We start from the raw sequence: 23,769 nt of genomic DNA, 5'->3' as shown, positions 1-23,769 counted from the left end.
GGTTCACGTGGACACAGAATCAGCACCCTGAGAAGCCTTCTGTTCCGTGGCTCTCGGTGCGTTCCCTAAAGTTTCTCTTTCACTGCGGAGTCGAGACCCAAGGCCGTGGGAGGTGTCACCGAGTCCCCGACAGCTACCACCCTTGTCGGTGGGGAGCCGGCTACTCAATATCTAGGTGCCTCCGCGGCCAGCCAGTCGCCCGCTGCCGTGGGCGTGGCCGCGGCCGGAGCGGCCAATGGGAGCCGCGGCGGGGGGCGGGGCCGCGAGGGCGGGGTGGGCGGGGCCGGACGCAAGCGGCGGTGCTGCCCTCGCTGCGCTGCAGCGTGTTCTCCCGCTTCGGTGCTGGCCGGCTCTGGTCGCAGCTGAGCGTGGGTAGGAGGACTTGCGGAGCCACCGGCGCCGGGTAAGTGCCTGACCACCGGGCCGCGGCCGCGATGGCCGCTCCGCATCTGCTCCGGCTCGCTCCTCCGCCCGCCCGACTCTCTTTCGCCACGGTGTCCGCGACCAGCCGGCCCGGGACTCCTTGCCCCGCCGCGGGCGGTGCTGCCCCTCCGGTCGGCCTCGGCCGGGACTGGGACTGCGGTCGGACTGCGGTCCCTGAGAGCGCCGACGCGGCCGGGCGTGCTCGGGGGCTGCCGCTGCTCCCTGGTTTGCGTGCGGGGCCCGGCTGCCCGGGGCGCGAGGTTCCGGGGCTTGGTCCCGCTCTTCCGGCAGGGGCGCCGGCTCCCGGGCCTCATCGCTTGGGGGCGTGGGATGACTCCTGCCCCAGCGTCCCAGATCCCAAGTGTGAGGCCCATGCGGGACCTCGGCGTGTGTGCCCTGGCCCCCGCGGTACGTTTCTCCTGTCTCTTCATCCCTCCCACTCGGGTTCATTCAGAGTGTGCAGCCCGGGCGCCAGCGAGCTTCCTACTCTGGGAGAGGGCACGCTCGCTGTACTCTGAATTGCTCCCGGACACGCCAGGTTGGCTCACCTTTGGAGGGACGGGGGTAGTTCATTAGCTTGGAAGGTTCATGTAGCGCTGCACTGTAGCGCCTTTCTAGGTGTAAGTAACTTGATGTAAAGCGTTTGCAGGGTTCAGCATTGTCGCTCCTGCGCAAGAATAGCAGAACAATGTCGGGACTGCCCTGCAGGGGTCGATTTGTCCTCCTGTTGTAGTGAAAAAAGTTGAAAGGAATGAATCTGGTCTTGGCTCTGCCGCTACCAAGTTTTGTGTTTGTGGGCTCAGTTAATTCATGTGACATGAGGTATGACTTCTAAGATGCCTTTTCAATTTCACGTTGCATAGGTCTGTGATGAGCTTATTTTGCATACTGTACCTTTAAAGGCAGTTGGAAATAGGGAAAGTCCAATGAAAGGCAGACATATGGGGAATAAAGATTTAAGAGGGATCATTTTAGAGACCGTGATTCCAGTTTCAGACTGTAGACTGAAAAGGGAACACACGTAAATTTGAAAGAACTTACCCAGAATTAATTATATAACAGGAACTTGGAAAGCTTTCAAAAGTTCCAGCAGCAATTACCGTACCGTATTTTACCTCTCTTTGCAGCTGTGCAAATGAGGTAAGGAGAAAATAAGTACTAAGAGAAAACAGAGGAGAGGGGATATGGTAACTTAGTACATATCTTAAGTGGAGGGAGAAGCCTTTAGAATCCTTTATTTGTATAGACATTTTTACTCAAGTTAACACTTAAAAAAATAGATGGTAGGGGCGCCTGGGTGGCGCAGTCGGTTAAGCGTCCGACTTCAGCCAGGTCATGATCTCGCGGTCCGTGAGTTCGAGCCCCGCATCGGGCTCTGGGCTGATGGCTCAGAGCCTGGAGCCTGTTTCCGATTCTGTGTCTCCCTCTCTCTCTGCCCCTCCCCCGTTCATGCTCTGTCTCTCTCTGTCCCAAAAATAAATAAAAAACGTTGAAAAAAAAATAGATGGGAAGTTTGTATTTCCTTTGCAGAAAAATTACACGTTTATTCAGAACGTGCAGAATTTCCTACCCTCCCACCTCCTAATATATATATATATATACATATATATATATTTTAAGGTTTATTTATTTTTGAGAGACAGAAACAGAGCATAAGCGGGGGAGGGGCAGAGAGGGAGCCAGAGACACAGAATCCAAAGCAGGCTCCAGGCTCTGAGCTGTCCACACAGAGCCGGATGAGGGGCTCGAACTCATGAGCTGTGAGATCATGACCTGAGCCAAAGTCCTACGCTTAACTGAGCCACCCAGGTGCCCCACCCCCAAATATTTTTTAACGGACTTTGGAAAAATAGTGTCTGGCTTTGTACAGATCACGTGTTCCTTCAGGGAGACCTTAGTTTGTGTACTTTGTAGCTGTGCGACTAGGGAAAGTCACTCTTCCTCTCTGAGGTGGTCTTTCCTCAGTTGTGCAATGTGGATAAGGATACCTACTTCATAGGCTTGTAAGGATGAAATAAAATCCTTTATGTGGAAAACGTACAGCAATGCCTGTCATATCAGATATTTGATAATGAAGGCTGTTGCTGTTAGTATTGTGTGTATAAGGCAGCAGAGAAGTGGTCACTGGGTTTGGTCTGGCCAGAGGGTATGGCCTAGAAGAGGAGTGCAGAGTGGGAAGTGATTCCCAAGCACCTTTATCTGGCACTGGAGTTTTTGCAAAGCTGTGACTCCTTCCCTGGATCTCAGGCCAAGATGTTGCCCAGACACTAGACTGCTAAGGACACATCAGTCTGCCTGACTGTGCTGGCCTGTCAGTGTTGGGACTTGGGTAGAGTTGGGATTCCGCGCCCCCCCCCCCCCCCCCCCCCAAATTGTGCTAGGACAAAGAGAGCTCCAGAACAAAGAAATGATTTAGCTTACCAAAGATTGCAGCTTGGGATAGCTGACGCCCCATCTCAGCTGGCTGTGGCCAGCATGGCTTTTGGGGACATAACGTCTTCCATTCCAGTCTTAGCTAGAACCTTTTTTGTTCGGGTGTTTGACCGACTGCTGATACTCTCTGGTTGCTGTTTAAGTCAACATATTCTTTCTTTGACACAGTAAGCATTAACCTGGGAAGGTGGGCAGTAAGCTTAACTGATCCGGAATCTAGTCCTAGCGTTCAGAAAGGAAAAGAGAAGAGCCCAAAGGTAATTTTTACCCTCTTCTTGCTAACTTTTAAAAATTGGAATTGAATAGAAAGTACTTTCTTACAGTGTAACCAGGAGTACAGGAATGGATGGGCATTTGTGGAAGATCAGTTTATGGTGGTGGTTCACAGGAATAGGACCAAATGGGTGCGTGCTCCATCCACTTGATTGAAACCCAGGGGGAGGCAATTCCACAATGGTTTGGAGCTCTACTGGGGTACTTGCATATGAGTATAATCCAGAGCTTTTTTGGGTTTTGATCTAATTAAAAACACCGATGGAAGAAAAAGTAGCCAAAAGTAGCCATTAAAACTAAACTAGTAAAACAAACAAGGTGAGGCAGGAAAACGCAAAGTGACTCAGTGAGATGGCATGAGGTCATATGACAAAATAGTCTTTAAAAAAAAATGTTGTGTTTGTCTTTAAGTTAGAGATCAGTTATAATTCCCTTTCCCATAAAGTTCTGCTAACATTTTGGAGGATGGCTTGTGTGCGTGTGTGTGTCTGTATATATAAAGACACACACACATACGTGTGTAGGAAAAAAATCAGTACTAAATAAGATGAATAAAAAGAAGGATCACCTGTAACATCATCTCTGAGCATTAACTATTTAAAATGGGAATTTAAGTAGTAAGTATTCCAAGGTGTGAATTGGCTGCCATGTATTTAACTGGCTGATTTTCAGTAACAACACAGATGCTCGCAATGTCCCCGAGATCTTCATTCAGTAGGTAGGGCCCTAGTGTATATACTTTTAGGAAACTCTGCAGTCAGGTTAGGAACTCCTAATAAGGAGCCGTATGTTCCACACAGATACTTAATGCATATATAGTGTCACGTCCAAGAAAGTAAAAGCCAGAGGGAGGGGGGACTGGTGATGCGATATTTTCGAACTAGATAAAGGTGGTGGTTGTACAACATCCTGAATGTATGAGGTGCCGCTGAATTGCTCACTAAAATGAGTATGTGAATTTCACCTCTGTAAAAAACTACCCACCCCCCCCAAGTGTTTCAACACTGACTTCATATACCTTTTGTTGGAAAAATAAATTGCTACTGTTTATATTGATTATCTACCTTCTGAATATTATATCCTCTTAATACCTTTATCTTAAACACATTTTTGTTGCTTATAGGATGCACCTTATCAATAGTACCTTTTTGTTTTTTTGTTTTTTTAAATAATAACAATAAAGATATTGTACTTTATTTTTTTATATGAAATTTATTGTCAAATTGGTTTCCATGCAACACCCAGTGCTCATCCCAACAGGTGCCCTCTTCACCCACTTCCCCCCCCATCAACCCTCAGTTTGTTCTTAGTATTTAAGAGTCTCTTATGGTTTGCCTCCTTCCCTCTCTGTAACTTTCCTCCCCCCCATTTCCCTCCCCCCTGGTCTTCTGTTGAGTTTCTCAGGATCCACATATGAGTGAAAACATATGGTATCTGTCTTTCTCTGCAATAGTACCTTTTTGAAGCTGCCTAATAATATTTTCTCCTTAATTAAAACACCATCACTCCTTTATGATTGGATACAGCCTCAGGTGGTAGCAGAAAGAATGCTGTACTTGGAATCAGAACACTTGGGTTGGAGCCCCATTTCTGCCCCATCAGCCATGTGGCCTTGGACAAGGCACCTTGCTGGGACTCCGTTTCCTAGTCTGTTTTCCTGTCCTCCTGTCCCAAACTTGTTGGGGGATCCACTGAAATCATTTATATCAGCCACTTTTCTAAAGTTACAGCATTTCCACACATCACTGTTATGTAGTTATTGCTTTGTTGTTGTTTTTTTAAGTTTAGTGTGAGAGAGTGAGACAGAATGTCGAGGGGCAGAGAGAGAGAGAGAGAGAGAGAGAGAATCCCAAGCAGGCTCTGCGCTGTCAACATGGAGGGCTGTGTGGTGTTCGAACTCAGGAACGGTGATATTAATGACCTGAGCTGAAATCAAGTCCGGCACTTAACCAACTGAGTCATCCAGGCGCCCCTATTGCTTTTTTTTTTTTTTTAACTTGAATTCAGGAGAATCCAAGAATGGATTAAGGAAGGTACTACTGGACAGTTAATGAATTATTGGATTTATTATTAATATGTTCTGACAGTTTATTTAACCTACGGTATTAATTGTGAATTTAGTAAGACGAAGAATTAGTTACATTCAGATATTATCGCTTCTCGGCCTTTTGGCTAAGATCAAGTGCAGATATTACTAAATGTTTTTGAGGATAATAAGGGGCTGAGAAGAGTGTTGGGGGGCACAGTTTGTTCTTGATCCTGAAACACATAAAGCAAATGATGATTTTCAGGTTCCTTTCTTAGCCTTTTATCTTACTCACTTGTAGCCAGTCTGAATTCGGTTAATGTCCATGAATGAGAATAGCCGTAGGTAGATCCATTTACAGTCTCCTTTGGGTTCCTTGTGTTTTTTTCTTAGTTTAAGCAAGCCCCCTGGCCTTGTTGTTAACTGACGTTTTTGGCAATGGTGACTTTTCTTGAGAAATGTAGTCTTGAGAAACTCCTAAAACATGCAGATTACAGACACTGGGTGTATCTCTTACCAATAATGACTATAATAAATTAGGAATTTGATTTTATTTAAGAAATTTTTTTTATGTTTGTTTTTGAGAGAGACAGAGAGCACGAGTGGGGAAGGGACAGAGAGAGACACACAGAATCTGAAGCAAGCTCCACACTCTGAGCTGTCAGCACAGAGCCCGATGGGGGGCTCGAACTCATGAACTGTGAGATTATGACCTAAGCCGAAGTCAGACGCTTAACCCACTGAGCCATCCAGGCGCCCCCGAAATTTTGTTTTAAACCCAGAATAATTATGGTTAATATTATATACACAAAAGTGTGTTTGCATGTTTCTCCTGTTAATGGACATGAGGCCAGATTTACCAACTGAAAGTGCCTAAAATTGCAGAATGTGTCATGAATGTGGGGGACCTGGCATGGCAGGCATGTAAATATATTTCACAGTGTGTGAGCACCTTCTAAGTGACAGGAAGAGGGAAGGCAGCATTTTTTGAGTGTCTTTTCTGTGCTAGTTTAAAAATACATATTTAATCTCCATAATAGGATTAACAGCTTGGCATTTTATTTAGTTTAGCAAATAAAAGTATGGGCTCCAACCCCAATTGGTTGTGTTGGCTGCCTCGATGGTGATGATATTGATGGAGAAAAAAACCTAGAGATGAACGGGAGCTTCCTCAGGAAGGAAGCGGTGTGGCTCTGACCCCGGAGTCCGCCTTTTTCCTTCATACCGAGCTGCCTCCCAGCTATTAATACGATGCGGTTAAGAGAAGAACACCAACATTTACAGAGTGTGAACTAGAAATATATTTTGGTCCTTTTCAGTAATTGTCACTTCAGCTTAGGACACCGGGTTGCAACGTTTTTTCGGTGCACCCGAGGGACTCACTGAGACAGGGGCAAACAAATAACAAATATTTGTTGCGTGAACGTGAATAGATGTTAGATAAAATGGACAGCCCAGAAAATAGCCTCCGTTGTGCTCAGTACATACCCCATCTCAGCTTCCCAGCCTGTTGCGTTACTTAAGGTCTGAACGGGATGAAATGCGGTTTAGTAGCGAGCTGGGCCTGGCTTTATGCAGGTGAGCCCCCCTCGGGAAGTGGGGTCTGGGGGGAGGCGCGGAGGGCATTCGTCTGCGATGCTCTCCAAATGGAACACAAGCGTAAAGGGGAAACTGCTTGTGCGGGAAGTCACGACTTTGAAATGCCTCCCCTTTGTGTCCAGGAGAAGCCCTGTGGGAGGCTATGTTCCTCTAACCAAAGGAGAAGGGACCGTGGCGAGGATGTCGGCCCTCAACTGGAAGCCCTTCGTGTACGGAGGGCTGGCCTCCATCACGGCCGAATGTGGTAAGGTGCCCCTCCACCCCCTCCCCCCCACCTGGATGGCGTTTTGGGGGGGGGGGGTCGATCACATGCGGCACGTGATGCCAATTAAAAGTTAAGGTCGCTCTCTGGTGTTTGATGAGATTGGAGGTGACACACAGAATGCGAGAATATGACACATTAATCTCTGATTTCAAAACACCCTCCTTTTGGTATGTTTTTTTTCAGACAAACAGTCATTTTGGCTCCCAGCAGTTTAGGGGCCAAAGTTCGGTGTGGAGAAAGTGGAACCTGGTAATCAAACGAGTTTTATCAGGCATTCCGAGGGTCCCTCTGTCCCTGTTTTCCTGTGCTTTTCGCCACTTGGCCACCGTTGGCACAGGAGGCCGCAGGGGCCAGATCTGACTGTCATTGTGCAGTCAGTCCGTAATTACGCACACGGTCCACGTTGTACTGGTGGCTTCCTCTTCCAGTGCAGTTCCACATCAGACCCCATTGATCGCTGTCTGTTCCCTGTCGGAATTGCTTCACCGGAAACCGATTGTGCAGCTGCCGAATGCCAGGTGCTGGGCTGGACGCGTCATTTGCTTCCAGGGCCCGGGCGCTGCCGTCCTGGGACAGAGGCTGCCCCTGGGGAGCCGGTGAGGCCCGGGGCTGAGGGGTTAAGGCGCGTTAACCAGCCACCCACTTGGTTCCCTGTGGGGTGGGCTCTCCGTTCCACAGCGAATCGAGTTTACCGACAGTGTTCAGAATTCGGGTAGACTGCCTGTTGGGAGCCGTGTTTAACATCTGTACCTGTGTTCACAGATTTACTTCTAGACTGCAGAACACAGAGTGAGAAACTCCTTTAGCAAATGAGCTTACCCTCCTCTTTCATATTGGACCTGATTTTAGCCTTCACACATGCAAAAGATGGTAACATATTTTAAAATGGATTTCCTGTTGGTGTAAATCATTCCCTGTACCTTTTTTTTTTTTTTTTTACAGCGATGCAGCCGCTCAAATCCTATGTAGAATAAGATGGGAACCAAATAAAAATGTAAAGAAAGGAAAATACGTTTATGCACTTTTTGGTGTATTTTTAATCTTTTGGTTCCTAATTTTTAAACAATGTTTATTTTGAGAGAGTGTGTGTGTGTGAGCCAGGGAGGGGGTCGGAGGTTGGGGGGGAGAGAGAGAGAGAGAGAGAGAGAGAGAGGGAGAGAGAGAGGGAGAGAATCCTAAGCAGGACCCACACTGTCGTAGAGCCCAACGCAGACGCGGGGCTTTATCTCACGAAGCGTGAGATCATGACCTGAGCCAAAATCAAGAGTTGGATGCTTGGGGTGCCTGGGTGGCTCCGTTGGTTAAGTGTCCGACTTCAGCTCAGGTCATGATCTCACTGCTTGTGAGTTTGAGCCCCGCGTCGGGCTCAGTGCTGACAGCTCAGAGCCTGGAACCTGCTTTGGATTCTGTATCTCCCTCTCTCTCTGCCCCTCCCTCACTCATGCTCTGTGTCTCTCTCTTTCTCAAGAATAAATAAAACATTAAAAAAAATGAAAAAAAAAAAACCAAGAGTTGGATGCTTAGCCAACTGAGCCACCAGGCACCCCTCTAATTTTTTTTTTAATAGAGAAAAGATTGCAAAGTATCTGCCATTTCTTAATTCTGTTTCTTAGTTTACATTGCAGTCGAAATATTTTCTCAGGAATATATCACCATGTATTCTTTATTTGGTGGAATTTCTTTTTATCAAGTGAAATATTTCTTTTTTTAAAAACTTTAAGGTACTTTTCCAATTGATTTAACCAAGACACGGCTCCAGATTCAAGGCCAGACAAATGACGCAAACTTTAGAGAAATCCGGTATCGAGGAATGTTGCACGCCTTAGTGCGGATAGGCAGAGAAGAAGGGCTGAGAGCCCTGTATTCAGGGTAAGTAGACCTTTGTGCGTTTATATTGGACTATTGACCTGTTAAATGAATCAACTGAAATTGAAGACTTCATAGAGAAAAAGTAGACATTTGAAGTGTATTTGAAAAGAGCAAGTAGCTTGGTAGATTTTTCATTTTTCATTTCAACCTTATTTTCTACATACCTTTTATGTAGCGAACATTGTGTTGGAAGTATTTTTTTTTATTGTATTCAAATACAGCTAATCATGCAAAATTTACATTTGTTGCCACAAAACATTCCATAATTCACCATGTCACTCTGAAAACCCTTCCCCTTGGCTATTCTGAATTACCAAGGTTTTTGCTATAGTGAAAACGATAGAATAGTCTCCGTGGGTAAGTGTCGTGAACCACTTTTCTGTCATTCAGCATTTAGTGAACAGTGTGCTGAAGGTGTGGGCTGGGAAAGCGAGTGAGACAGGTGCCTATGGGAGCCCGGGTCCCTGCAGGAAACAGAATTCACTTGGGTGGTTTCTATGAGGGGACTTCAAAAATTTTTTAATGTTTATTTTATTTTTGAGAGAGAGACACACACAGAGTGCGAGCAGGGGAGGGGCAGAGAGAGAGGGAGACACAGAATCTGAGGCAGGCTCCAGGCGCTGAGCTGTTAGCCCAGAGCCTGACGTGGGGCCCGAACTCATGTACCGTGAGATCGTGACCTGAGCCGAAGTCAGCGCTTAACCGACTGAGCCACCCAGGCGCCCCTCTACGGGGAGACTTTAATGAAGGGGCTACTTACGGGTTAAGGGAACAAAGAAAGGATATTGAGGCACCTAGAAACTAGCAAAGTGAGAAATTGTTACCAACCCTAGGCCCAGAGGGACAAGGACAGGAATGGTGTTAACAGCCTGGTAGGGCTGGCGGCTGGAAGGAGCAAACAGAAGTTGTTGAGGGATGCTTTGGGAGTGGCCAGGGAGAGAATACCTCTTCCCCCTCCTCCCTCCCTCGCATCATCTACTGGTGGAATCCCCCCTGAAGTCAGCTGGCAGGGGAGCCTGAGTGACGTGACCCGTGGGCACCACCCTCTCAGGGCGCAGAGCATCACAGAGAAGGGTGAGGCTGGATCCGGGGGACAAATGGGGTCAGCAGCAACACACAGGCACGAAGGGGCTGTCGGTTAGTGGGGGGCTGTAGGTGTGTCAACGGGATTACAGTGGAGTCTGATAACGAGTACTAGAGCCTGGTAGAGGCCGGGCATCGAGCCCAGACTGTGGGGGCAGGGGAGGGGGTGGGCTTCAGGAAGGCTGCTTGACCCCAGGGGTGCTGGGTCTGAGCTTGAAGGGTCAAGAAGAGTACGTTCGCCAGGCGAAGTTAGAAGGGAACTGTACTGGGGAGCCTGGGTGGCTCAGTTGGTTAAGCAGCTGACTCTTGATCTTAGCTCAGGTCTTGATCTCAGGGTTGTGAGTTCAAGCCCCACACTGGGGCTTTTAAGTAGCCGTGGAGCCTACTTACAAAACAAAAAGGAGGGGGGACTGTGTTTATACAAAGTCAGCGGTACGCACAAGAAAGCGTGGTACATTCTAGTAATGACATGCGAGTAATTCGGCGTAGGTATAGTGCTGGAGTTGTTGAGTAGCAAGAGCTGGAGTTGGAGCCGTAATAAGGGGTCAGGACACGGACGGCCTCAGGACACGCTAAGCATCCTGATTTCCTCTAGCACACCACAGGTCCCAAATGGGTGCCTCACAGCCCTCCTACCTACCAGTCAAGGTTTTTGTTTCTCACTCGAGCTGATATTTTAAACTATGAGAAATTGCACGTGGAAACCGGGGAGTCCATTTTCTTGAGAAAAGTCAACATCTGGGCACGTGTCCATTCACTTAGGATAACGGCCACAGGCGTCGAGGGTGCCTTCTCTGGTTTACCGAAACCTGTGCCGCTCGCAGGACGTGCGAGGGTGCATGAGACCCAGCCCGCTCGGTGCCCATAAGCGCTTGAGTTTGCTGTGCCTGTGGCGGGCAGAAGGTGCTGGGGGGTTTTCAGTAGGGGGACTGACATGATAGGGTTTCGGTGGTAAAAAGAAGCCAGGCTGCCGTAGGGAGAAAGAATGAGAACTGACAACGCTGGAAAAAGGCTGTCGTGCAGGAAGCAGAGACAACGATTTTCTGAACAGAGGGACTGTCTTGGGGACAGAGAGAAAGAAGAGAGCTTGTTTAGGGCATAGGGTTGACCTGATACGTGCCCTAATAGACGAGGGGGTGTGGAGGAAGCAGGGGACAAGGCTAATGTCTTGATTTCTGGTTTTCAGCCAAGGTGTTGATGGAGGTTCCATTTTCTGGGTCAGGAAACAAAGAGGAGAGCCGATTGGTTGGGGCGGGAGGACACTTAGCTCTGTGTGGGACACTGGATCTGGGGGTGGGTGTGGGACATGCGAATTGAGACATCTACGAGGCAGTTGGAAATGCATCGTTGGATCGATGCAGGAAGCAGGAATTTCGGAGTCGTCAGTCTTGGACAGTGGTAGAAGCCATGGGAGTAGACGAGCTCACCCGGGGAGCGCGTGGAGCGGGGAGAGAAGAGAGAGCCTAGGACAGAGTTCCCCAGAACACCCCAGGAAACAGAGGTAGGGAGGCTGTAGAGAAAAGGGAAGAAACGGGAGAGGGGGATGTAACGGAGCTCAGGGAGGAGACCGCAGCACGGAGGACAAAGGGCGGACGGCAGCAAGTACCGCGGAGAGGTTATGTAAGATACTAAGTGAAACACATCATTTGATGCAGTGACAGCGATGTCAGTTGGTCACCTTGGTGAGGGGAGTTTTGATGTCGAGGGGAGAGGGACGAGGAGGATCAGCTGGGGCAGATAACTGCCCCAGGGTGGTTCTGGGCTCAGGATGGCCAAGAGAGGGAGAGGAAATAACTGGGGCAGGGCCTCCGAGGAGGTGAGAATTGAACTCTAGAGCCGCAGCTGAAGAGTGATAGATGCTTGCCGAGGGCAGATTTCTCGAGGCGCTTTGTCCCGAGAAAGGACAGCCCTTTCATTTGAATAGAACTCCGTGTTCACTTACATTTTCATTAAGGATAACTACAGGGGGCTGAACTTTCACTTAGTGAACTATTAATTTGCACACATTTTACGGAACCCCACTATATTTTTGTTAGATTTTGAATTTCGAGAAATCGGCTTGAGCGTAGATTGATTATGGAAGGCCACTATCTGTGTGTGTGTCTTCTAGAGGATTTAAAGTGCTTTTTAGAATTTCTTTTCTTTTTTTTTTTTTTTTTTTTTGAGAGGGCACAAGTGAGTGAGAGGCAGAGAGAGAGAGAGAGAGAGTGGCAGGGAGGGAGAGAAACAGGGCTCACCCAAAGTGGGGTTTTGAGCTCATCAGATGGGGGACTCGAACTCATGAACTGAGATCATGCCGTATACCGAAGTCAGGAGCTTAACAACTGAGCCACCCAGGTGCCTGGTTTTTAGAATTTCTTGGGCTCTTGTCCATTGGTTTGACAGGATTGCCCCTGCGATGTTACGCCAGGCTTCCTATGGCACCATCAAGATAGGCACTTACCAGAGCTTGAAGCGACTGTTTGTTGAACACCCAGAAGGTGAGTGAAGAATCTTTTCTCTCCTTGTGGACAGGAGGTGGGTTGGTTGTGTGACTTTTTTAGTCAAGACCAGATTTTCTTGAGCCTAATCGTGACTTTACTGCTGAAGAGAACTCTGGGTATAAAGTCTGAATGAACCGCGCTTAAGGTAAGTCAGTTCTTTTTTTTTTCTTAATGTTTATTTATTTTTGACAGAGGGAGAGCGCAAGTGTGTGCACACATGCACACACGCAAGCAGGGGAAGGGGAAGAGAGAGGGAGACACAGAATCTGAAGCAGGTTCCAGGCTCTGAGCTGTTCAGCGCAGAGCCTGATGCGGGGCTTGAACTCACGAACCGTGAGGTCAGGACCTGAACCAAAGTTGGACGCTTAAGCGACCGAGCCACCCAGGTACCCCAAAGCAAGTCAGTTCTTGGCTGAATTAAGGGGAACAGCAGTTAAAAGGAGCAATCTCTACAAATATTTTAGTTATCTCATCTCCAGAACTCCTAGACTAGAGGATATGTTGTTATAGTTCTAGCCCACTTAAAATTTTCTAAAATCAGGATTTTTTTCAGGAAAGCAGTGAATACCTTTCATAGTATTAAGAACTGAATTCTTGAGCGCCAGCTGACTGTTGCGTGAGAGTGGTCAGCAGGGGCTGAGATGCTTTAGCACTTTAGTACACTTCAAATTAAATATATATGGTGTGCTTTAAAACTTTATCTTCATGGTTATCTCATAGGACTGTATCTTTTTTTTAAATTTACTTTTATGTTATTTTATTTAAAGATTTTTAATGCGTATTTATATTTGAGAGAGAGAGACAGACAGAGTGCAAGTGGTGGAGGGGCAGAGAGAGAGGGAGACAGAATCCGAAAGAGGCTCCAGGCTCCGAGCTGTCCGCACAGAGCCCGACGCGGGGCTCGAACTCACGAGCCGTGAGATCATGACCTGAGCCGAAGTCGGGTGCTTAATTGATTGAGCCACCCAGGTGCCCCGGAGTGTATCTTTTTTGTTCTCTTGTGAGATATACTTCATCTTAGTACAGTGGTACGCATTTACACATAAAAGTGAATTGGCAGATGGCTGCTCACTTTGCATGATACTTCACGTCCCTTTTTAGGTGTCAAGTAAGTTTGGGGCGGGCGCCTGGCTGGCTCAGTCGGAAGAGTGTGCGACTCTTGATCTCTGGGTCATGAGTTCGAGCCCCATACTGGGTGTAGAGATCACTTAAATAAATAAGTAAATATTTTTCAAAAACAAAAACAAATCGAGAGCAAATAGATGTCAAGTGATTTTGCTAGGCAAAGTCCTGATAAGCCAGCAGAATTGCTAACATTTTAAAAATGGCTTGATTCATAAAGCAGAAATTTAATTATTCCCTTAAGATACACAAGAGGTATGCCAATGAGTTTGCACCTATGTTTGAGTTACTGATAATGAAAAGTTGAATAATATGTGCTTGTTTATAGATGAAACTCTACTGATAAATGTGGTGTGTGGAATTCTCTCTGGAGTCATATCCTCAACCATCGCTAATCCAACGGATGTTTTGAAAGTAAGCAGTGCGATCCATATCTGATAGTCACACTCCCCCCACATTTTCTTACTGGGAACAACATTCAGATAATGAAAGTCTGCGAATGTAACAGTTTTGTAAACAAATGTTTGCAGTTTGAGTGCCATGAAGGCCCTCCCATGAGGGAGGATCTCCCACTGGTACGGACATCAAAAGTAGAGCTCGTTGTGGAGACAAGGTCTTTGGTGACTACGCAGAAAAAAAAATGTAGGCTCGGATACATGTGAATTTCATTTTTCATTGAAAATCTTCCCTGGTTTTATCGGTTCATTAAAAAATCGAGAGGCTGCAAGTTCTGTACAGGTCTACTCATTAATGACCTATTTCTGAACGCGTGATGTTATCTGCTAACTTGATTTCAGGATACAGTGATGGAAATATTTCCTTACTACAGTTAGACATAAGTGTGGTAAGGTGGATGATCTTATTGATAATAACAGGGTAACTGCCTCCTTAAATCCTTTCTGGAGTAAGGCAAAGGAATAAGCTAATTGAACATTTTTTTAAATGTTTATTTTTGAGAGAGAGAGAGAGAGAAAGACAGAGTATGAGTGGGGGAGGGGCGGGGAGAGAAGGAGACACAGAATCCGAAGCCGGCTCCAGGCTCTGAGCTGTCAGCACAGAGCTTGACACGGGGCTTGAACTCACGAACCGCGAGATCATGACCTGAGCCGAAGTCGGACGCTTAACCGACTGAGCCACCCGGGTGCCCCAAGGGAATAAACTAATTAAACAAAATAGAAATTAGGCAGGAGTTGCTTTTTCGTCCCTGTTAAGATGTTTGTCTCTGTCCCTTCCTCTCCTTTTTGTTCCTGTTAGTTAACCGGCATCCACTATGCCTCTACCTTCTGCCAATTGACGTACTCCGTGCTTAGAGTCCAAAAATGGGTACGATAAGGACCCTGCCCTCAGAGCCTTCAGTCTACTAGGGGATTCTGACAGATGTCAGAACCTTATGTAGCAGCGTGTTGAGGGCATTACACTTATGCACGGTCAGGGTGCAGCATGCGTGAAGGTGCTTTTGCTTTGATTTTACCCTTTGTTGGGGAAAAGCGGAGAAAAATATCCATACTCCCTTTAATATCTTAAACATATGCTGGGCTTAGGGATAGGCCATTCCTGTGTTTTGCGTGGCAGTAACAGCTTTTCTTTGGAAGTCGGAGGTAATGTTTTTGCTCCCTCGATAAAAATAAGGTACCGATTTTTAGTGAGAAATCCCTTTTAATTTTTTTTTTTAATTTTTTTTCCAACGTTTTTTATTTATTTTTGGGACAGAGAGAGACAGAGCATGAACGGGGGAGGGGCAGAGAGAGAGGGAGACACAGAATCGGAAACAGGCTCCAGGCTCCGAGCCATCAGCCCAGGGCCTGACGTGGGGCTCGAACTCACGGACCGCGAGATCGTGACCTGGCTGAAGTCGGACGCTTAACCGACTGCGCCACCCAGGCGCCCCATAGAAATCCCTTTTAATTAAAAAAAAATACAGAGAGCTGGGGCGCCTGCGTGGCTCAGTCACTTGAGTGTCCGACTTGGACTCAGGTCATGATCTCACAGTCCGAGAGTTCGAGCCCCGCGTCGGGCTCTGTGCTGATGGCTCGGAGCCTGGAGCCTGCTTCGGGTTCTGTGTCTCCCTCTCTGCCCCTCCCCTGCTCATGCTCTGTCTCTCTCTCTCTCTCTCTCTCTCTCTCTCTCTCTCTCTGTCAAAAATAAGTAAACACTAAAAAAATACAGAGAGCTACATCAAACATTATTTTTACGTTGGCATCTCAGTCATGTGAATTCCACAGCCGTTCTCGAGTGTATTTGTACATTCAAGTGTAACGGAGTGTGACGGACATCATGTGGTTATCCCGTGCTCAGCTCGCCTGCATACCTTTTGGTTCAGCTGGTTGGAAATAGTAGTGGCTTGAAGTAACTAATTTAAGAAATCTGCTTGTCCATGCTTCATGCTGCGAAATGTGCTAGATGCTCCTATTAATTATGTGAAATCTTAGTATTACCATCACCTTCTCTCTCCTACTTATTAACCTGTAAGGACATAATGTCATTTCCTTTCCTTTTCAAAAGGCTTTTTTAAAAAAAATCAGGTTTTTTGGACACTTAATGAGCTCTGGATTCTACTGGATGCATTTTGTTGATTCCAAAGTGCCTAAGAACCAAACCTTAAAAATGTTTCGTCTGCAAAGGTCATTTAAAGCTAGCATGACGGCAGTGTTTATGCTATGATTCTTTTCTGTTAATGGTCATTAAACAACAGATCGAATGATATTCGGAAGTCTACATTGGGGAGAAATGTGCTATTTCCTTCTCATGTTAATCTTGAAAATAATCTCTAGATACGGATGCAAGCCCAGAGCAGCACCATTCAAGGGGGAATGATAGGCAACTTCATTAACATTTACCAGCAGGAGGGAGCGAGAGGATTGTGGAAGGTAAGCCTGCAAAACAGAGCCAGCTGCCTTAGTTCTTCCCTTTTTCCCTTTGAATTTATTCTTTCTGTTCCTATCATTTTATTTAATCTGAAAGGCGCAATGGAGTAAGGGAAGACAAGTGACGTCTGCCCTTGAAGTTACTTTCTTCCTTAATTTCCTCATCTGGAAAGTGGAAATATAAGGAATATGTCATATTTTAAAATACCTTTTGAATAATTTATGTATAATTATGAAGAAGATTGAGCACTTTGTTGTTTACTTTTTCTTTAAAAGATTCTCATAGAGGAGGGTTTTCTAGGTTATAGTTAAATGCTGGGTTATTTTTGTTTTAGGTTCATTTACTTATTATTTTGGGAGGGGGAAGGGAGGGAGAATCCCAAGCAGGCTCTGTGTTTTCAGCTCAGAGCCCCATGTGGGGCTTGATTCCACAAACCGTGAGATCCCGACCTGAGCCAAAATCAAGAGTCTGACGCTTAACCGACCGAGCCACCCGGGCGCCCCCGCATTTTGTGATGTGTATGTCTTCCTGGTCCCTAAGTGAAGACCGTTCCTAGGCAAGCGCTGGTATGGAGTGCCATTTCCTGGTATTCTCTTGACCTGTCAGTTCACAGAATAGACCGTAAGGGTCATCTAGGACAGTCTTCTCAGTATGTACTAGGAAACCAGAGCCTCTGTGAGGTGATTGGTCCTGGCCAGCGTCTGGCCAAGGTCGTACGGTTGGCGCCAGAATCGGAACTGGACGTGAGCTTCTGACTTCTTTACCCTCTGGTCTTTTCTCCTCTGTCACTCTACATTTTTTGGGCAAGGCCTACTCCGGGAAGAGCTCTCTGAGTCTTGATTATTCGTCTTCTTACCCAGGGCGTGTCCCTTACCGCGCAGAGGGCTGCCATCGTCGTCGGTGTGGAGCTCCCGGTCTATGACCTCGCCAAGAAGCACCTGATTTTCTCGGGCCTGATGGGAGACACTGTGTATACGCACCTCCTGTATGTTTATATATTTCAAAAAAAATAATATTTTAGGTATGCGTGAGGTCAGGGTGGCAATCTACAAATCTATAGAAATTTTAAAGAAGGTATATTATAAAGGTATTATATTCTCATATTTGGAAAATTATAGTTCCGGAGTGAACCAGGAAAAAGTGAAAGTCCTTGTCTGTTTACATGGGTAACCATTGTCAACAGCTCGTTTTTTAGTCACATGCAAATCTGTCTACAAAAGTATTGTGTACTTTATTACATGAGCAATATCATGATTAGCATTCTCTAACTTGGCTTTGTATTTCTATTATTTTCAGTTTTTAGCTTTCTGAGGTATAACGGACAAAATTGTAAGCTATTCAAAGTGTACATAATGATTTGATATACCTGTACAACGTGAAAAGCTCTGCCCCAGAGTTCATTAACACATGACATTCCTTCATGTGTCTATGATTGACCTTCCAGAACCTCACAGGTATTCTTAGTTGAGGCTGGAATTTATAATCAGTGCTATATTTAAGAAGTTTGTGCCGTGCTTTAGAGATGGGCGTCTTCCTGGAAACGTACCGTCTTGTCACATGTCACGTTAACGTAGTCTGGGAGGATGCCGTTTCTTGCCTTTAGTGGTGGTGGCAGCTCGGCGGTGAACTTTTGCTTTTCCATTGGCATCTTTTTCATAGCTCAAGCTTCACCTGTGGTCTGGCCGGGGCCCTGGCCTCAAACCCTGTGGATGTTGTGAGAACACGTATGATGAATCAGAGAGTCCTTCGAGACGGCAGGTGCTCGGGCTACAAGGGTACCCTGGACTGCTTGTTCCAGGTGAGAGGGCGCGGTCACCTGTGCAGCGCTGCGGGGTCCTGTCACAGCTCATTAGCCTCCATGTTACCCCCTGAAGAGTTTCTTAGCATGGTCAAAACCACAATGGTTTAGAGCAAAACCCTTGTCCCTTGTAATTGTATGACTTTGGTTGATGTACAGACTCTATACCTCAGTTTCCTCGTTAGTGAGGAGGGACAGTAATTGCACCTGTGTCACAGGGTTAGTGTAAAAATGAGAGAATGCTTACCAAAGAGCACAGTGCCTGGATTCACGTAGTAAAACCTTGTTAGCATAATTCATAATGATGAAAGACACTGATGTTGAAATAAGCAAGCTTATTTTACTTAATCTTCAACATTCTAGTGGTTTGTTTTTAATCATTGAAACTGCCCCCCAGACGCGTGTGAATATCTCTGTGTGTGTGGGTGTGTGCATATATATATATACATATATATATATATATATATGCACACACACATATACATGTATGCATATATTTTAACCTGAGAAGTAACTAAACTTTGAGGGTTATTATAACTACCATGAGTGATGCTCTGTGAAGCCCTGAGATGGTACCCAGTTTGGGTCACACGGGGGCTAACTTTTATACATACAAAATCTAGACGAATATTTAGAAATGAAAGTTCATTTTCTTTACACCTCTGCTCTGCTGTACAGGCTGAGAAGAGAGCCATGCTTTCTGATATCTGTGTGTCTCCTTCCAAAATGTGTCTCCCTCCCTGTGAGTCAGACTGGAATGAATATCCTTCATTCAGACATCTCTCGAAAGAACACATCACTCTGACAATAATTCTTGGTTTAAACAGTGGGGCTTACTGTTCCTGAGAGGGGGGAGGTTCGCAGCTGTCTGTCTCCCTGACCGGACTGCCGGCCGCCCGGGGTTCGGGGCCGCTTGGCCGTTCCTGTTGTCTGGCGTGATGCTGGCCCGTCCTAGACTTCAAGTCTGCCTTCCCGACGCAGAGATACTTGTTTTTATTCACCTAATGACGTGAAATAGTGGTGCTCTGAATGACATCTTTACCACCATTGCTTCACTTTATTTCCGACCTACTTGCGAGCCCGAGTGGCAAGGAGGCGAGAGGTTCTAATTGGCATTAAATCCCACTTCTTATTCATTCCGCTGCCATTTGTCTGCTTGGACGTGGGCTGGTTGGACGTCTTCTCCCGTGCAGAGGCCTTTAAAGAAGAAAAAGAGGCAGAGGGCACTGAGTTTTTAAGCAGTCTTTTCGAACAGGATTTTATTTTATTTTATTTTTTAATTTTTTTTTCAACGTTTATTTATTTTTGGGACAGAGAGAGACAGAGCATGAACGGGGGAGGGGCAGAGAGAGAGGGAGACACAGAATCGGAAACAGGCTCCAGGCTCCGAGCCATCAGCCCAGAGCCCGACGCGGGGCTCAAACTCACGGACTGCGAGATCGTGACCTGGCTGAAGTCGGACGCTTAACCGACTGCGCCACCCAGGCACCCCGAACAGGATTTTATTTTTAAGAAAAGTTGATCATTCAGTCTGCCTACTGAGTATTAACACATTTGACATGATTGGAAAGTTAGATGTTAACTTTTGTCTCTCCCTCCTCCCCTTCCCTTATAACAGACATGGAAGAATGAAGGGTTTTTTGCTCTGTATAAAGGGTTTTGGCCGAATTGGTTGAGACTTGGTCCTTGGAATATCATTGTATCCTTTTCTGTCGCAGTACGTCTGGAAAAAAAGGTGCAGCGAAAGGAATATTGTTTGTATAAACTGTCATGTTATTAATGATAATTTAGAAGTGGGTTCGTATTCTTTTGAGCTCCTCCGATTCTAAGAAATAACTATTCGCTTTCTGTCTTAGAAGGTATAAAGTCTCTGTGCTGGGCCAAGTGAATCTTGGTATAGTGATAGTGTTATTGAAAGGTAATGATATCAATACAAACTTCTATTCAGACTGTTTTAGAAGCTGGGAATATTTACGATTACAGAGAGAGAGAGAGACGAGGATTTTATATCCTTAGCCACCGTTGGGAAGGATGCGGTCTGGCAGCGCTGTTGTAGAATGCTTATTTTAGAGAGCGCCTGAGGTTAAACAGGACTTAGCTCCTGAATTGTTGGGCTGATAAGCAGTGTTTCCTGTATGCCAAAGTGGGAGACAGGAAAGAAGTAGCCGTTCATTAGACACGAAAAGAATTACAGAATTACATAGAAGGGAATGTGGTTTTCACCATCTCTGTTTCTCTTTACCTGCCCCTCCCTGCTGAAGGCCTGCCTAGTGGTGACCCTCGAGAGGGCGTCCCAGGGCTTGCTGTCTTTCACTTTCACATAGAATTTTACTGTTTGGGCAAGTCTGCGCACAGCAGTCACCAAAGCTGGTCAGCGCGGACGTGATCTTCCAAGAGGCTCTTGGAGCAGACGCTAGGGCCCTGATGTTATCTAAGCTGTGATTGTTCTGTTCCAGGCTGGCCTTGGGAAGGCTAATGGGAAGACCTTTGGGGGCGGATAAGGATCGAATCCCGGGTGTTTAATCACGTGCATGGCCTGTGGTCTGCCCAGACATACTTGTTAGATGTGCTGTGAGTCTGTTTTTATGTGTCAGTGTTGTTCAGATGGCATTTTCGTTGTCAGCCTCAACCAATAACTGCAGTTTTTTGTGACCTATGAGCAGTTGAAGAAATTGGATTTGTGACAAGTCCAGGCTGCACGAGACAGCGCTCTGAAAACGCCTGCTTGCGAAACAATCAAGCTTCCTGTGTTTCACGCTGCTTCTCACTGCTTGGCTCGTCACAGATTCTGAAGCGTGCCTGAGCAACAGCCGAAGACGGGGTTAGTGCACATTGCTGTGTGTTGGCAATGGATGCTCTGCATCAAATGTTTAATGCCACAAACTGACATGCAAACACTGGTCCTTACCACGGAAGTGCCCTTGGACATCAAAGACGGCGTGCAAAGTGCGTTCCTTGCTAAAGAAAACTTGCAAGAAGATCAGGAACTGTGAATTGTTTTCTCCAGGGGACGGTAGCACCTGTTGCCCTCCAGCGAACAGCTGAGAATAGCTGAGTGCTCTAGGGAAGCTCGCAGGAACCACGGAATGGAGCCTCCAAGAGGGTATTACTGTTCCTGAACTTCTGGGGACGTTTGCTTCTTGTCGGCTGAAGACATTTCACGCGTGGAGACCTGGCCCTTTCAGTTCCAGGTGTAAACAGTGCAGGAAATAGATCTCTGGAATATTGCACTGCTTTATAATTTCCTATTTTGGCAGGATCTTTCACTTACAATAAGTGATTTTAAGCCTTTGAAGGCTTGACCTTTGTGAGGAATTGTTACAAAGTATTAATATCTAAACCCATGATGGTGTGATACCTTGGCTTTGAGCCTGGCAAGGTTGCTGCTGACGGGAGGGGTTTTTAGCCGCGTGGGTTTGGTCTCAGGTAATGTTGGTAATTTGCTCTGATTTTTAGCCCAGTTTTATTATTTCTAGTCTGTAAAATGGAGATATGACATCTACTGATGTCGAGGCTCAAATGAAAATAGTAGCGGCTATCACTTGACTTGGGGGTCAGTGTGTTTACATCAGTCACGCTGTCACCTGGCTCGAATCCCAGCATCCACAGTTGGGTGCAAAGAAGAGAGTCGTTCTCACTGGAACCCCCAACAAAGCCTGTTGTTAGAGTCCTTGGGAAAAGAAAGAGCACAGTGTAAGTTACAGTTTTATTACGTTTTCCTTAGCAACATGTTGCGAGTGAATTGAAGAATTGATTTTTCCGGATTTCCCAGATTGTCCTTCAGTTCAGGTGATGTCTGTTCAGATACTTCCTGTCTTGGGCTTCCTGATTGGTTTGGATGGAAAACACTTGCTTGGCATTTTAAAAAAACACTTTCTTTAGTGCCGCACCTGTTTTCTGGTTTCTGAAAGAGGTCCATAGTGTCTTCCTTTCTTTTTCTAAAGACAACAAAAATCATTCTCCCTTCTCTTTCTCCTTCATCTTGTTCCTTTGAAAATAAAAAGTGACTCCGAGAGCCCTAAGACCTTTATACACTTCTCGCGGGCTGCCCCAGGGCAGGGAACATATTTACTCGGGTACCTTCAGTTCTAGCCTTTGAGAACATTAAATACACACTAACTGGGGCTCCCGGGCAGACCCTCCTGCGGGGGCTTGTGCTCAGCAGGTGCCTGGTGTGTCCGGCCATCTCCCTTGAAGCAGAAAAGAAGGAACCCCGGTTTTTCTTATGGACTGGGCAGTTTTCCTGCCAGTCCCTTCCACTTTGCCTTCTTTATTAATGTTTACTTGGAGAAACATTTTGTGTGGCAGAATTGCAGTTCCAAACCAGAGACAAAGTCGTTAAAAAGAGAGAGGAAGAGGCGGTGGCGTGGCATGTAGGGGCTAACGGGTTAAAGTCGTAGCTGAAAGTCCGGCTCCCCTGGCCCAATCTGGATGGGACTCTGCAGAGCTGAGCTCACTCAGCTCCCACTCCTGGTACTGAACCGTATCTTTAGACGGAGATTTTCTTCCCTCTTACCAAGACATTCCATTGATGTGGTAAGGGCTTTCTCTGGAAAGGCTTTCACTTTTGAGTTCTGTGAGTTTAAAGGATTACTTTTTAAGAGTCACTTTTTTTTTTTTTTTAACGAAGAAAACATATATTTTTAAGTGTACATATAATTTCTAAAACAGTAGAAGCAAATCCTTTTGAAGACCGGAGAGAGTCAACGTCCTGCAACATTCATTATGTCAATTTATTCAAATTATGCATATGTTCATACCAGGATGAGAAGAAACTCAAACCTCACCATAACACCTGAGCACGTTTTTGAGACAAAAATAGAGTATTTCTCCAGTGTAGCTTTATTAAACACATTATACAGAACAGGATCTTAACCTGTTTTGGTTTTTCTGTTTCTTGAAAGAGTTCACGCAGTTGCCACGCTCTTAACCAAGAAAGAACTTAGGGACTTGAAGACTCGGTTCCCTTATTTTCAGGGGTGTGGCTACAAGTCCCCCCACCTCCTTGGATATTGCTTAAATGTGGCAAAAGGATTTTTAGCTTTTATAACTAAAATGAAGATAACGGATTATTTTTTTTTTTGTTTGCTTGTGGATTTGTGTAATCATTGATGCTAAATGTTGCTGATCTGTGATCTAAAAATGGCCCCTGTTCATATTTATTCATGAGCTAGAAATAGTATGTATTATATAAAAACTATACATTTTCATAAGCCTTTATATTTCAGGCTCTTTATTTAAACATTGTTGGAATATGTGGCATAAACCTTGTTTCATTATTTAATAAACTGGACTAATACATAATAATCCAAATGATTTGTGGTTTTTTTTTTTTTTGGTAAATAGAAACCTTTAAACAAAGATAAGCTCCAAAGGGTCTCGAAGGTTGGAGTAGAAATGGCACGTGTGAAAGTGGCTGCAGACATTTCTCCTCGAGGAGAAGTTGTTGGGGTTCTTTTTTTCTTTTCTTTTCTTTTCTTTTCTTTTCTTTTCTTTTCTTTTCTTTTCTTTTCTTTTCTTTTCCTCTTTC

General features: G+C 45.8%; 1 protein-coding gene across 1 annotated transcript; it reads left to right on the top strand.

Annotated features, from left to right (window-relative positions):
* Window positions 1–284: 284 nt before the first annotated feature.
* Window positions 285–23,552, top strand: SLC25A30 (solute carrier family 25 member 30). The gene is made up of 10 exons (XM_040448485.1): window positions 285–403; window positions 6,877–6,998; window positions 8,741–8,888; window positions 12,357–12,451; window positions 13,905–13,990; window positions 16,348–16,443; window positions 17,302–17,426; window positions 18,101–18,239; window positions 19,858–19,938; window positions 20,882–23,552. The coding sequence occupies exons 2-10, from the start codon at window positions 6,935–6,937 to the stop codon at window positions 20,921–20,923; spliced, it is 876 nt and encodes a 291-aa protein (XP_040304419.1). The 5' UTR covers window positions 285–403; window positions 6,877–6,934; the 3' UTR covers window positions 20,924–23,552.
* The last annotated feature ends 217 nt before the right edge of the window (window positions 23,553–23,769 follow it).

Source organism: Herpailurus yagouaroundi, unplaced genomic scaffold (genome assembly GCF_014898765.1).
Source record: "Herpailurus yagouaroundi ecotype Mexico unplaced genomic scaffold, PumYag 197, whole genome shotgun sequence".
Classification (NCBI taxonomy): domain Eukaryota; kingdom Metazoa; phylum Chordata; class Mammalia; order Carnivora; family Felidae; genus Herpailurus; species Herpailurus yagouaroundi.
The sequence above is the reverse complement of the archived record's forward strand: the minus strand, read 5'-3'. Positions and strand labels throughout refer to the sequence as shown.

What these genes read in the sequence shown, in the direction of transcription:
- SLC25A30 (XM_040448485.1), top strand. Translation starts at nt 6,935, where the DNA reads ATGTCGGCCCTCAACTGGAAGCCCTTCGTGTACGGAGGGCTGGCCTCC. An exon ending in CTCCATCACGGCCGAATGTG is followed by an intron (nt 6,999 to 8,740) that starts GTAAGGTGCCCC and finishes AAAAACTTTAAG; the next exon opens with GTACTTTTCCAATTGATTTA. An exon ending in ATCCAACGGATGTTTTGAAA is followed by an intron (nt 13,991 to 16,347) that starts GTAAGCAGTGCG and finishes AATAATCTCTAG; the next exon opens with ATACGGATGCAAGCCCAGAG.